Source organism: Engraulis encrasicolus, chromosome 6, assembly GCF_034702125.1.
Source record: "Engraulis encrasicolus isolate BLACKSEA-1 chromosome 6, IST_EnEncr_1.0, whole genome shotgun sequence".
In the NCBI taxonomy this organism is placed as follows: domain Eukaryota; kingdom Metazoa; phylum Chordata; class Actinopteri; order Clupeiformes; family Engraulidae; genus Engraulis; species Engraulis encrasicolus.
The window spans coordinates 16,162,881-16,177,349 of record NC_085862.1 but is presented as its reverse complement, the minus strand read 5'-3'; the positions used below and the strand labels follow the sequence as shown (position 1 = coordinate 16,177,349).

General features: G+C 45.0%; 2 protein-coding genes across 5 annotated transcripts in view; both read right to left on the bottom strand.

Moving 5' to 3' along the window:
- Window positions 1–5,352: 5,352 nt before the first annotated feature.
- c6h1orf52 (chromosome 6 C1orf52 homolog) lies at window positions 5,353–9,285 on the bottom strand. The gene is made up of 3 exons (XM_063200780.1): window positions 8,875–9,285; window positions 7,714–7,927; window positions 5,353–7,425 (listed from the first exon to the last, which is right to left on the bottom strand). Exons 1-3 carry the CDS (start codon window positions 9,163–9,165, stop codon window positions 7,271–7,273), a joined length of 660 nt encoding a protein of 219 aa, XP_063056850.1. The 5' UTR covers window positions 9,166–9,285; the 3' UTR covers window positions 5,353–7,270.
- Window positions 9,286–11,723: 2,438 nt separating this feature from the next.
- The window catches only part of ddah1 (dimethylarginine dimethylaminohydrolase 1), a 123,164-nt gene continuing 120,418 nt past the window's right edge, over window positions 11,724–14,469 (bottom strand). For all 4 annotated transcript variants that reach the window (XM_063200778.1, XM_063200777.1, XM_063200776.1 and 1 more), the window contains one exon: window positions 11,724–13,544. In XM_063200778.1, coding sequence (XP_063056848.1) covers window positions 13,428–13,544 — 117 coding nt within the window. In that variant the 3' untranslated portion in view covers window positions 11,724–13,427. The remainder of the gene's footprint in view (window positions 13,545–14,469) is intronic.

Sequence of the window (14,469 nt, the reverse complement as noted above, 5' to 3'; positions counted from 1 at the left end):
GACCCAGCTAGCTCCGTTGGCCTCTTTAACCTGATACGCATCTCTCTTGTCTGGTGGTGTGTTGTGTTGCAGGCCTCTGCTTCAGCTACTGCTACTGGTTAGCCCCGAAGCCACTCTTCCCCATGCACCACCACACACAGGGAAGCTGACAGGGGGAGGACAAAGGGGTCAGTTGTCACGGGGCCCAGGGAGAAAGGGGGCCCAGATTTGGCTTCTCATTGCATTGTATGTATTGGGTAGGGGGGGCATTCAGATGACTTTGTCCTGGGCCCAGGCATAGCTGTCAGCGGCCCTGACCTCACCACACACCACACCGCTCTACTCTCCTCTGGCCCGTTCCGTCCTGTCCTGTCCCTGTCCTGGGTTATCAGTGCAGGGGTCAGACTATCTGGCTCCTGCCTCCCGCCCCGACCCTGCCTGCCTGCCCTGCCCTGCATGTTCCCCCTCTTAACTCTGCACGGAGCTTTTACTAATTGCCCCGTATCACAGCTGTCTCCCTCCTTCAATCATCTCCTTCATCTCAACAGGAGCAGCAGAAGTCAAGTGGACACACGCCCACTCCAAAGACAATGTGGCAACAGAGCCGAATAATAGTGAAATATTCAATTCTTCTTCAGGTATTTTTGGGGTATTTTTTGCCTTTATATGACAGAACAGCTGAAGAGGTGAATGGGAAATTGTTGCAAATCTCGATCGCAATCAGGGCGTAAGCTGGGCATAACAGCAGAGGCGGACATCCCATTAGGCAAACCTAGGCAATTGCCTAGTGCCCTGACCAAATTTGTCTTCCATAAGGGCCCCAGCTGTCATACCAACCGCGGTAAACACACAAAAAAGTAGGCTTGATCTTAATTTGTCATTTATATAAAGTTATCGAAGATGCATATGAGACAAACCGTAAAATAGCACCAAAACACAGAATTGTATAGCTAGGCTATATGATGATTTTTGAAGCCCCCATGTTTATATTTCGCCTAGGGCCCCAAAATAACTAGATCCGCCCCTGCATAACAGTGTGGTGCCTTGGCTGTTAAGTCATGGCTAAGGCTAATTTATTAACATGCGTTAACGTGTTTATTAATACTATCAAACTAGAAATGTGAGATTATGCTGAGTGTATGCCAGGCAATGTCACGACTGCCTATCTCTCTAAGGACCATTTGTTGCTACGCCATTTTCTGTTACCCTTACGGCTATGGCTCTTGAGGTTTCCTCCCAAGAGAATCTTGGGTAACACTTTACGGTAACACTTTATTTTTGGGATAAATCTATTAACACTAATACATACAATGTCCCTGTATAAGTAACTTGTAAGTCATGTACTAAGCAAAATCAAACATTTGTTAGGCATGTATTCGCAAATGTCTTGTTCATGCACAATAAGGGATTTATTACCAATTTAACCTTAGTAAGGACCTAGTAGGCCTTAGCGATTGCTTAGTACATGCCTTACAAGTTACTTGCAGGCATTAACATTGTATGTATTAGTGCTAAAAGATGTATCCCTAAAATAAAGTGTCACCGAATCTTGTTAGTAATAAGACATATTACAGCCGACCCATCTACATTCCCAACTTAACATAGCAGCAGGGTGTGGACACTCAGACGTTAAAGGGACAATGTGTGAGATTTTTAGCTGTTTATTTCCAGAATTCATGCTGCCCATTCACTAATGGTACCTTTTTCATGAATACTTATCACCACCATTAAATTATAAGTATTCATTATGACTGGAAAAATTGCACTTTACATAGGCTACATGAAAAGGGGGATCTTCTCCATGGTCCGCCATTTTGAATTTCCAAAAATAGCCATTTTTAGCTGCAAAAATGACTGTACTTGGACCATACAAATTTGGCAATAGGCAGCCCAGTTTCAATGAGCAGCATAGTTGCAGTACCTTTTTTGACCATTTCCTGCACAGTGTCCCTTTAACAAAACCATCAAAAACAACACCAAAACCTGCAGCAACTGATGCAGTGATGCTGTGAGTCTGACTCTGACTGAGTCACAGTCTGAATCATTAGTTGCGACATCATTTTTTTTTGCTGAATAGCCATGGCTCCTTTGACATTTTCCCAATGGAATCACATGGTGTTTGCTTTTCCTTAACATGCCTTGGGACGAAAGGATACACTTTAAGGATTGTTTATTGATTTTGGACCAGCCCGAGACACAGAAGAAGTAGTTATTTATTGTCCTAACCCGAATTGATGTCTGTGCAGTACCGTGACCCTTGTAGGCCTACAATGGAATGTGTCAATGTCACTCAAGTCTTGGGAAATCTTTATTAACGTTGCTGTTGTTTTGCCGAATGAATAAATCTATAAAAAGTGATTTTACAATGAATTACTTCATGACAAAGGCCATCTTGAAAGCATCAGAGTAATCAGCTTTGTCTTTCTTTCACAGCGTGTCTTTGGGGGCTCTGGCTCTCTCCTATTTAGCACAGTGCGAGTAGAGGCGTGTGTGTGTGTGTGTGTGTGTGTGTGTGTGTGTGTGTGTGTGTGTGTGTGTGTGTGTGTGTGTGTGTGTGTGTGTGTGTGTGTGTGTGTGTGTGTGTGTGTGTGTGTGTGTGTGTGTAGGGCTGCCGACAGAGGGGGACAAAGGGGTATGTTGTCCTGGGCCCAGGGAGATAGGAGGCCCAGAATTGGGTCCCCATTACATTGTATGTATTGGGTAGGGGGCCCTTTCAGATGACTTTGTCCCGGGCCCAGCAAAAGCTGTCAGCGGCCCTGTGTGTGTGTGTGTGTGTGTGTGTGTGTGAAGTGACTGTTAGTCCACTGAGATAATTTGCCTATCATCTCCCTCCACCAGCACTGGCAGTCATATGAGAAGCAGGCCACGCCCCTTCTCAACACCCCGCATTCTACGGGAGCCATGGCGACGGCGGCTGCCATTGCCCACACTTAGCGTTCGCTCGGCATCTTCTGCAAGTATGTAAATAGATGGCTGCAGCAGCGGCGGCACATTCGCACCGAGTGCTACACGGGCCACGCTGCCAACCAGCAGTCATCTGGAACTGAATGTACTCACCAGGAACTCACAAGCTGAAAAACAACTCTCACGCTGATAAAGCAAACATTTGGTTGGAGGCCGATAAAGCAGAAATGCAATATCTGGAAAGTTGAGTGCTGCTGAAGTTGGGTACTGGTGCTGGCCTGCTGCTGTGTGTACACAAAAGCCTTGACATGACTGATATCTTTAACAAGCCATGTGATGGCCAAAGTGCTAGAACAGCACAGTGCTAGAAAAAAAAGATCTTACCACTTATCAAAGGCATGTGAATGCCTGTGCTTTCCTTGGGAGGCCTAAGCAAGAGTTCACATTTACACTAAGCAGGAGATGCCTGGAGGCCTGCATTAGTAACAAGGCAAAAATAGCACAACTTATCACAACAAGCATGTGGACGCCTGCACAATATACAGTATATCTGCCTTTTACAGCAACATGGATTACCTCCCTTCATAACAAAGCTGATCTTTCTGCACTAGCTGCAGGGGCCACCAGAACACCAAATTCTGGACGATGTGGACACATTTGTACATTACATTACATTTGTTTAATGCTTTTATCCAAAGTGACTAAGTTATTTACAGGGTATTGGTTATAGTCCCTGGAGCAATGTGGGATTACAGGGAGGTGCCTTGCTCAAGGGCATTTGAGCCATGGGTGGAGGTGTAGGGAGAGGTAAGGGTGGAAATCAAACCTGCAACCCTCTGATCTTAAGACCATCTCCCTAACCATTAGACCATGGCGGCCCCCCACAGCTCCTGTGGACAGCTGTCACGCTAACATGTAAAAAACAAAAATCTGACTTCCTTTGAGGTCCTGGTGACTTTTTGGAACTTAACCCCCCTATGGGGCACCTAAGTCACGCCCTCTACTTCCTGGTTCATGGGGCAGACAGTTGCAAAAAAACAAATGGGAGTGAACGAGGCGAGTCGTGGTGGATTTGTGATGCATAAGTGGAGGTCCAAGGTTTGGATTGTTGTCGAAAAACCACTCATTTCAAGCCCAGTAATTATTTTTTGACTCCCTCTGCCCCATGAACCAGGAAGTAGAGGGCGTGACTTAGGTGCCCCATTTCAACACCCTTACTACCTTTATCATAATCCTATTTCATTTTTTCATCCTTTATTTAGCAAGGATTATCCCATTGAAAACTTAGTTTACTTCTGCCAGGGAGTTCTGTTCACTCTTGTGTTACTTAATCTGAGGCTTGTTTATGTCCTTTCACAAGTCGTTCCAGATGACAGCATCCGGTTACTTATAATGTAACATAATGTGATATGATGCTGCAACGGAATGTAAGAGCATGTACGTGATGCAAATGCGTAAGCGTATTGTAATACAATAACATTGTTATACAATGTAGGAGCAGCAGAGAATCCAGATCCAGATCTACATACATCCCTCGGGGCTGGTCTGGGAAGAAGAGATATTTGTTCACAAACAGCGTAGATAGCATCAGTGTGTTGCGGGGCTCTGTGTGCTGGATCAGGGAGGTGTTTCAGGCAGGCAGGCAGGCAGGCAGGCAGGGCCAGGCAGGTACATACCTGGAGCTGGAATTTTATCACCCGCATTTTTACCAGTATTTCATGTGGACAGCTGATGACAGATAGTGCAGGAATTCCTCTGATCATGAGGTCCCTTCAGATATGAATTGCAAAAACCTTTTCCTTCCTTTTCTTTCATTCCTGTTTCTGTTTTTTTTTTTTTTTTGCCCTGGTTAGAAACGGCCATTATATTTGCACCATTAGGCATGCGAAATGTTTCTAATGGCAGCTTGGAGTCCACATATTTCATGCATGTCAGTCATGGTATTCACAATCACTCGAGGGGAGGAGCAAAAAGGCAAAAACATGAAATTGCTCAATCCCCTTGGAAACTGAGAGCCTTAAAGGCACACTGTGCAGGAAATGGTCAAAAAAGGTACTGCAACTATGCTGCTTATTGAAACTGGGCTGCCTATTGCCAAATTTGATCTTTACATGAACGTTTACTAAGTAATAAACAAATATTTTCTAATATGGTCCAAGTAGTCATTTTCACAGCTAAACATGGCTATCTTTGGAAATTCAAAATGGCGAACCATGGGGAGGATCCCCCTTTTCATGTATGAAAAGTGCAATTTTTCCAGTCATAATGAATACTTAGAATTTGATGCTGGTGGTAAGTATTCATGAAAAAGGTAACATTCGTGAATGGGCAGCATGAATTCTGGAAATAAACAACTAAAAATCGCACACAGTGTCCCTTTAAGCCTCTTCTGTAGGTCTCTTTTGTAGTTACATTTCTTCTATTTTCTAAAAGTATGTGGAAAAAAATAAATGTCATTAACAAGTTAAATCAGAGCCACATACAGTGTTTCAAACACACCATTTATTGCAAAGATTCTGTCCCATGTTTTTATCTCTTTGACTCTTCACATGTCTTATGCACATTTTCACACACAGTGATACATACAGTAGGTTTGGTGTAATTGTTGACTGTGTGCTGGCTCATACGCGTTCCCATGTGTTGAAAGTAACCTTGTCAGACAGCGCCTCCTTGTGGTAATTCAGAAAAAGGAGAACACTTGAAGTAAAGCGATACCTTTCTGGTTCGCAACATCCAGGACCACAGTAGAAGAGAAAACTAAGTCCAAAATACATACTGTATATACAAAAAAAATAACAAAACAAAAAAACAAACAAAACATCTATAAATGCAAATGCCAAGAGAATATTTGGATGGGCATTCTGATTCTACCATGAATCAAGTAAAACTTAAGTCTATGGCTTATAATGACACCAAAGTAAAAGGAGGGTCCCGAGGCTACACTGCTATTGACTTTTCATTTTTGCCACACAAAATAAAAAGTCAATATCAGTGCTGTCTCGGGACCCTCCTTTGACTTTGAAGTTTCTGATGCCCTTTCCTCTTGAAGAGCACCTGCGCATCACACTTGAATGAGACCCAAGGCAGCGCTCTCCCATCTCTCTTCTTTTCTAATGACACCATTTTAAAACAAGTCATCAGAGGACTCCAATTATAAGGGAAATAAAAACAATAAAAACGCAACAACTGGAGACTATCAGGATGTGCTCCTGGACAGAGGAGCTTTCAGGGAGAAACAGCAGACCTACCTCATAGTAGACCTCCATACATAATCTGTCAGATAGTTGTCTGTTTGTTTCCAGCAGTTCACAATAACTTCCACAAGCTACGCTCAAGTGGCCGGGGGTGACGGGCCTACTAGTGGCCACACACTGGGACAATGACATCTAAATGGTGGATAAGGTACAGTCTATTGATCAGGTAGAGGTGTGGGGTGGAGGTGGTGTTCCAAACGCTACACTACCCTCCCACTTCCTTCTTTGTCAGTTCCCCAGCCTGGGAGATGGGCAAGTTCCTCTCAATGGCTAAACATTAGAATGGATATCAAAGACTCCACTCTATTCAGTTAAAAAGATTTGAAATATTTTTCAACTGCTGATTTGCCGTCAACCCGGCTGATATCCTTGTTACAATTTGCCAATCAGAAACACCAGCTCTTTATCGCGTCCTGCCCTGATATCGGGTAGGAGATTCTGATTGGGCAACCAGGAAATGTGGTCTTCTGGTTGCAAATCAGCAAATGAAAATGCTTCCGATCCGTTGAACCGTGCTGTGCCCATAGAAAGGCAGTATCCGGACAATTCCACCGGCAGGACAAATCTCCACTCATCAAATTTGCAATTAGCCTCCCTCCTGAAATTAGACATTTCTCTTGATTTCTCAACTCATTGGACATTATCTCCATCAGTGTATTTGTTTCCAGAATAACAGAAACGGTTCATAATGGTCCTTCTCACTGAGAAATCAAGAGAGATGTCTAATTTCAGGAGGGGGGCTAATGATATCGTCCTCAACTGTACATAGATTACACGTTTACAAACATTTGCGTTGTGAGGAGGGTCAAGCTGCTAAGCAGCCAACCATGTGAGCTCATTTTTTGAGCGACAGCAGTTTCCAAAAGGGTTGGAAGAGGTTGAAGAGTGCGCAGCCAGGCGTGCGAAGCCAGTGGTGTTTACAAATGTGCAACCCAACCATTGTATACAAAACCCAAAAGTGGAGAAATGTCCGCCTTGGAAATCTGATGAGTGGAGCTTTTCTCCCCCTTTGCAAATATGATCAGAGGAGATTTATCCAGGAGAACTATTTGACACCCCATGTAGGCCTACAGTCACTGGCTTCTCTGATGGAGACTAGAGAGGGGCTGATCAGGCTGGTCAGGCAGGAGGCCTCAGTCGACGTTCTGTCTCAGGATCCTCTTCTCCTCCTCCACGAAGGTCTTGTCGGAGGTGGCCTGGCCCATGTCTCTCTTGCGCTTCTCCTTCTGCTGGAAGGTCTCCACCCGCTGCTTCTTTGCGGACTTGGACGAATTCTTGGAGTCATCGTCTGCAGCACACAGAGTACAAGGGACGGAGGAAGCATTAATTAAGCTTCCATGCTCATATTGTGTGTACGTCCTGTTCACATTCAGAACCCCCTTAAGAACAAATAAGCTTAGCACCAAATATTGTTCTTTCATGTGAATGAATGCAGAGTGACATGTCAGATCAGTTATCTTGCAACACGTTATGGACTAACTTACACTACATTAGGCCTACTGTTAATAATATGGATACAGTAAGAAAAACAACACACCAGTACAGGACAGGCCCTGGACTCCACTGACTGACTGACCTGATTCTGGATCGGAGAACTGGTCCTCCTCTTCAGGTAGGAAGCGGGCTTTGACAGCGGCCTGTGGCGCGTCATCGCCGTTGTCCTCGTAAACGTTGGACCACTTTATCGCCATGTCCATGCCTGGGGGTGGCCCCTTCTTCTTCTCCTCTGTGGCATAGCTCTCAGGTGGGGGCACCGCATTGGTTTTCCAGACTTTGAACTCCTTGGCGGGCTAAGAAAGATCACAGACCACGTAAGCCTAGATAATACATTTATGTTTGTCATCATAAGATGCACGCTGGAAGCTTTGATCTCGACTTCCCCGTTCACAATATCTCTTCTAGGCTGTAAACTGCAAACGCATACTAATCTTATGTCAGCTAAAAGAACACATTAGCCTATAGCCGTGTGCCTGGCGACTAAAGGGTGGTTTATGCCTCGAGATCAGCGTCACTGCATCATGATGCAGTGAGCCGCGCAGTTAACGTAGTGAAGCCCCCCCCATCACGCAGGTACTCTGGGGCACCTCCCCAAAATTGTGTCTCGACGCAGGGAGCGACGGCGTGAAAGGGCGAAAATAGGTCTCTGATTGGTCCTCTCGACCAGCCTGCTCTGTCCTCGAGTCGAGAACAAGCGCTACTTCCTTGTTCTAACCTTCGTCGGTCTACGGACTGTGAGCTCTTCATTAAATAAGTTGCCCGTGCTTTGTTGTTTGATTTATTTACACGAACCAAAGACAACACATGCGCTTGCAAGTTACGACGCTGAAGTTATTTGGACAGTTGAACAGTGGTTCCGAGGTTCGAGGAAACATTCCGCTTCGTCCTCGACAAATGAGCCACTTCTTTGTTCCAAGAAACTACTACTGTGGCTGCCAGTGCGATCAAACATGCACGTGATATAAAGATGTAATGTTTCATTTTCATTCTCGTCGAGTCTGTGATGCTAAAAAACAACCGACACGTCTAGTTTACTCTTTGTATTGAAGGCAGTTTCAGCGTGGAATGACATCGCGCAGACCGTGCTTCAAAACAGGGCATAAACAAGAATTAACTGCATCATGGCTGCGTCAAGCTCACTCTGTGGCACAAGTAGGAAGCATAACTGAGCCTTTAAACGTAAACAAACGTGTGACTGTAGGCTGCTAGCAGCTTAGCTACTGCTAGCAATGTAATTTACCTCCTCCGGGGCTTTCACGATGCGGCTCTCCCAGTCGATCTGTTTATTGAGGGGATTATAGAGGAATGTGGGTTTTGAAACCGATTTGAAAAGGTCGTCGGGTTTAGGCAAAGGGATGCCACCAGACGATCGTTTTGTTCCTTGCTGGGCTGCGACATTGCTTGACGCACTGGCCTCCTGTTTGGTCTTGGATGATTCCGGTCCCTCATCATCGCTACTGTCACTGCTGTCGCTGAGGTCATCATAACCCATGAAAAAATTAAGGCCTCCCGGTTTCTTCTTTTCTGCCATGTTGACCAGCCACACCACACAGATCTACAATTTAAGTAAAAACACAAATTGTACGGCTAGCGCTTCTTTGAATCTCACTTCTACTCCATTTTGAATTGACTGCGCTCCGTGCGTCATGGCGTCAGAATAGCCTATCACGCAGGCCTACGCACCACGTTGAAACCAAAGATGCGCAAAGGTTTTTTTTTATTTATTTATTTTTTTTTAAATGGAAACGTACTTTAGTAGTTCAATTATTTATGTGCTAGTAAAACTGTGCAATGCAAATAAACATACAACAGCACAGCATATGTCCACGAACATTTATGCAATTTAACCCTGGAAATAGCAGGACTAAAATGGGCATAAACGTTTTTTATGCTGCTATGGTGGTTTGCCATGTCAGTTTATATTTATAGATTAATTTTATAGTCTACCTAAACAATAGATTTTTCCGTGTCTGATTAACTGGTGATGATACAGTCTTAAAGCTTTGAGATACTTTCATCAACATTCATGCACCACACATCACCTCCACCAGGTGGCGGCAAGCCATAATGCATTGGCATTGCCTAGGAAAAAGTGTATTCCTAGTTGTTTTAATATCTTTTAACACCTTAGTGCTACTGTGTAGTAAACAGACTTCAATCAAAACAAACTTCAAATGAAACATGATGTTAGAACAAACTTTATTAATCAAATTGGATGACAACACATCTCAGATCATGAGTGAGAATTAATGCTGATATATTTCGTACACATAATCAACCAAACTCAATCTAAAGAAACCTGAGAACAAAACCAACAACATGACTTCCAACTGCTACACGAAACTTCTCAAAGGAGTTTACTCAAGTGACATTTAAACCCTCATTTTAAGGAAATTAAGTTGCTACCATTCTAAAGTCAGTGTCTACAAGTGTCAGCAACATCAGTGCTCAAATTAATACATTAACAAATCAGGGTGAATAATAATATTCAAACTGTATATATTTTTTGTCTCTTCCTGCCAATTTCGATGACATGAAGAGAAGATGACTTTAATGTTTTGTTTTGGTGTGAGCCAGCACTGAGCTGCAACAGTGTAAAAACTTGAGAGAAACCAGATAGGCCTAGAGTGGGACACGGTACGGCTAAAAAGCCTGCAGTAGTAGTAGTAGTAGTAGTAGTAGTAGTACTCAAGCCACAGTCCACTTCTCAGTAGGCCTCGCAGGCACACGAGTTTGCTGCTGGACGCGCAGCAACGATGGAGTCATCACCGTGGGGGCCTGCCAAAAGCCTCCTGTAAAATATACTGCTCAGATGTTGTCACAAATTACGCTCTTTAGCGTCTGGTCATCCAGAGTCCCTGCCAGACTGTATGATGTCATTCATCATAAATTATCCAAGAAACAGGGAAGAGATAGAAAGGAGGTGGAGAGGGAGAGGGAGGTTTGGGGAGAAGGTGGGAAGGGAGGAGTGTGTGTGTGTGTGAGTGTGTGTGTGTGTGTGAGTGTGTGTGTGTGAGAGTAGGGGGGAAATGGGGGGGCGGAGACAGATAGATAGAGAGACAAAAAGACGGAAAGAGAGACGTTATGTATTGACTACTAAGCTGCTCATCCAAAAAGAATTCCTTCCGTGTTTCATCACTGTGTCGCTGTCCAGGGCCAGCCAAGGAACATCAGCGGCCCACCAGGCCATGAGACGCTGCTCAAACACATGCAGTGCACGCACAAACGACACACACACGCACACGCACACACACACACACGCACGCACGTACGATCATGAGCACGCACAAACGACACGCACAACACCAACATCTTTCATCAGGAGTATTTCTCTTCCATTTTTTTTTTAATTTATGCAATGTCAGATGGCCCCATCTGTTCAAACAGGTCCACCCGAGAGGATGACTGGGGACATCTGGGGGCCTCTCGTGGGACGCGTCCCTTAATTTTTCGATGACAGCGATGAAGACCCCAAGGTTCTTTTTTTGGGGGGGGGGGGGGGGGATTGTTATTGGAGGCTCGGTGCCACCAGACAGTCTGCCAGGTAGACCCTTTGCTCTGAGCTCTTCCACATGACATGGACATGAGAGTAAACAGGACATATAGGGAGGGCCAGGAAGTTGCACCGCGAAAGAGAGAGAGAGAGAGAGAGAGAGAGAGAGAGAGAGAGAGAGAGAGAGAGAGAGAGAGAGAGAGAGAGAAAGAAGCTATGGATGTTTAGGGTCTCGACAGTTGTGAAAGCAGTTGCTCAGTCTCTTGACGACCCCCAGTACCCGAAGGGCCCATCCTGAGAACTGACTGTACCGACAAAATCACACAAGTGACAAACAGAACATGCTAGACGACAGCAATTTCCGGACATATCTACTCTGGGGTCATCATACTACACTCACAGCTCACTCACAGCTCACTCCACTCACATTATACCACACTCACTAGCTGGCTGACCAACTGACGCTGAGGTCTCATTCACTGGGTCAGTCAGTTGTTTTAAGCTTTTTATGACATGACACACACACACACACACACGCACACACACACACACACACACACACACACACACACACACACACACACACACACACACACACACACACACACACACACACACACACACACACACACACACACACACACACACACACGGCTGCTGTATTGGGGCCCATCTATAAATAACCAGGTAGCGGGCGGCAGTGCTAAGCGAATGGATTCCAGCCTGCTAAGTCACAGATAGCTGGAGGACAGTGGCAGTGACTAAGACAAGACTCAGGTTTCGTTCATGGGCTACAAGTGCTGCATGGGCCAACTGTTTGGGGTGAGGTCAGATTGTCTGGCACCGGATAGGCATCTAAAACCTAAACGGATGGCGATAATCCACCTGACCCAAGGACATCAGGCGGGGAACGAGCTGCCTCGGACTTCAGCAGTTACTGACAGGAAGAGATGGATTTGACTCCGGCATTTGTGTCGGGTCGTCAACAGACCTTACTTGGAAGCTGAGCTCACTTTGTTGGTACTTCAAAATCAGCCGAATAGGCAGCACACACTGTTACGTCAGAACACTGGTTTTACACTAGAGACTTTTAAATATCCATAAACAGATTCAATCAATTAATCATTCAATCAATATGTGCTGAGTGTTTCCATGTAATTAGGGAGAAAAACGCTATCCTCTATTCACAGTCATGGTCAGTTTGGTCCAAATTCTGTTAGATTAGATTAGTTCAACACAATCAACTGTAATGCTACAAAAACATTAAGTCTGTGGTATCAGTGACAGCATATGTATGTTTAGGCTAGTAGGATAATCACACAGCTAAGCTACATAAAACTCACAGTTGCGGGAGAGATGGGTTGGGTTAGTCTCATTCTCCTACACTAACAGACAGAAGATGCGATAGCACCAGTGTCACGGCTTTAAGACAACAATTCACATGGGGTCCACACAAGACACCTTCAATCTGGACCCCAGATACACTTCGCTCGCTCTCTCTCTCATTCACTCACTCTTTCTCTTTCTTTCTTTCTTTCTTTCTTTCTTTCTCTCACTCATTGAAACACAATCAGGAAAACACCAACCCAACATCACTTCCCTTTGTTCACAAAATAATCTCCCATTACAATTTCTGACAGTGTGATGATGACGACTTCATATGTCGTGATTTCAACATAATTAATCAAAAATATAGTGCTGTTAACTGCTGATTAAACACTTAAAATGCAATCCCTCTTCTTCACATCTTTTCCTTCACTTTTATGCGTTAAATTAATCACATATTGTCGACTTTGTTCACCTTTGCTTGAAAAAATCATTGAATTATAGTGACGGCAATAGCAAGAGATCCTTTTTGATCAGAATGATTTCCCACACCACTTGCTAGAGCAGCAGTGGTTCCCATGGAGATTGTAAACATTGCGCAGTAGCCCAGGGCGGGGCGCGGAGGGCTGGAGGGGTGACAGTGGCACTGGTCACAGGGTGTGGTGGCAGTGGGCAGCGGTGGCAGTCTGATGGTGCTTCCACCCCTCCTACACACACACACACACACGCACACACCCATTCGCATGCACACACACACACACGCACACACACACGCATGCGCACGCACGCACGCACACACACACACACAGGCATGCAAACGCACACACGCACGTACGCACGTACGCACATGCACATATGCACACACACACACACACACACACACACACACACACACACACACACACACACACACACACACACACACACACACACACACACACACACACACACTCTGGGCCGGAGCGCATTAGGCATTAGGCGCTGGTCTTCCTGTTGATGAGCACGGAGCAGCAGGTCAGAGCTCCGTCCACCTTCACCTTCTCCAGGTTAGAGACCGGGATCAACATGTGGTCCTTCAGCTTCTCATACACCTGCAACACACGCACGCACGCACGCACGCACGCACGCACGCACGCACGCACGCACGCACGCACGCACGCACGCACGCGCACACACACACACACACACACACACACACACACACACACACACACACACACACACACACACACACACACACACACACACACACACACATTTTAGTTCCATTACATTCAGTAATATTGGACATGGAGATCAGCATTTAGCTTTTAGTTATAGACAACACGCACACGCATGCGTACACACTTTTGCATTACATGAGAGCACATGACATCACAAATAGCTGATGCTAGACTAGTTAAGTACAAGGTAAGTACAGTCCAACACCTGACAGTACAATCTGAGACCTTGTATCTTGCTTGGGAATGGCACATCCATCCAACTTGTGCTTATGTCGGACTATACTGAACATGTGGACCTGTAAAGCCCAATTCAAATCAAAACAAACACCATCTCTTTGATTTGGAAAGTGGATCAGACTCAACAGGTGGTTTGCAGACAGTCCGTTTCACTTTCGCAGCCACAGTGAGATAACCATTTGGCCTCTCAAGGATGCTACTCTGTCATTACTCTTCCTCAGTGAGCTGCATAGGTTGAGTAGGCCCACTTCTGAGGAAGCGAAGGAAACATATTTGACCGAGCTGACAATGTGATGAAAGGCAATTGCTCAGCAACGGCGGCCATTTTCCCATCAATACAGGATAATATACTTGGCTGGCTTTCCCCATGTTTCATCATCCAGTGAAGGACTGGAGAAGAGACTGGTTTTTTTTCGCTTTCTCTTTTTCACTGGAATTATTTCATTTCATATCCGTAATTATGTGGTAGACTTTCGACATTTCTCTTATATAAGGCTAGCATTATGGGTGAGGTTATGTGAAAAAGACTGGAAGGGGGTAAACCTTTTTTTTTTGA

Bases quoted from the DNA above. Each gene is read 5' to 3' on its own strand.
- c6h1orf52 (XM_063200780.1), bottom strand. From the start codon at position 9,165: ATGGCAGAAAAGAAGAAACCGGGAGGCCTTAATTTTTTCATGGGTTAT. The intron at 7,928-8,874 runs GTAAATTACATT...GATCTTTCTTAG, and splicing joins TCGTGAAAGCCCCGGAGGAG to CCCGCCAAGGAGTTCAAAGT. The intron at 7,426-7,713 runs GTCAGTCAGTCA...TGTGTGCTGCAG, and splicing joins GTTCTCCGATCCAGAATCAG to ACGATGACTCCAAGAATTCG.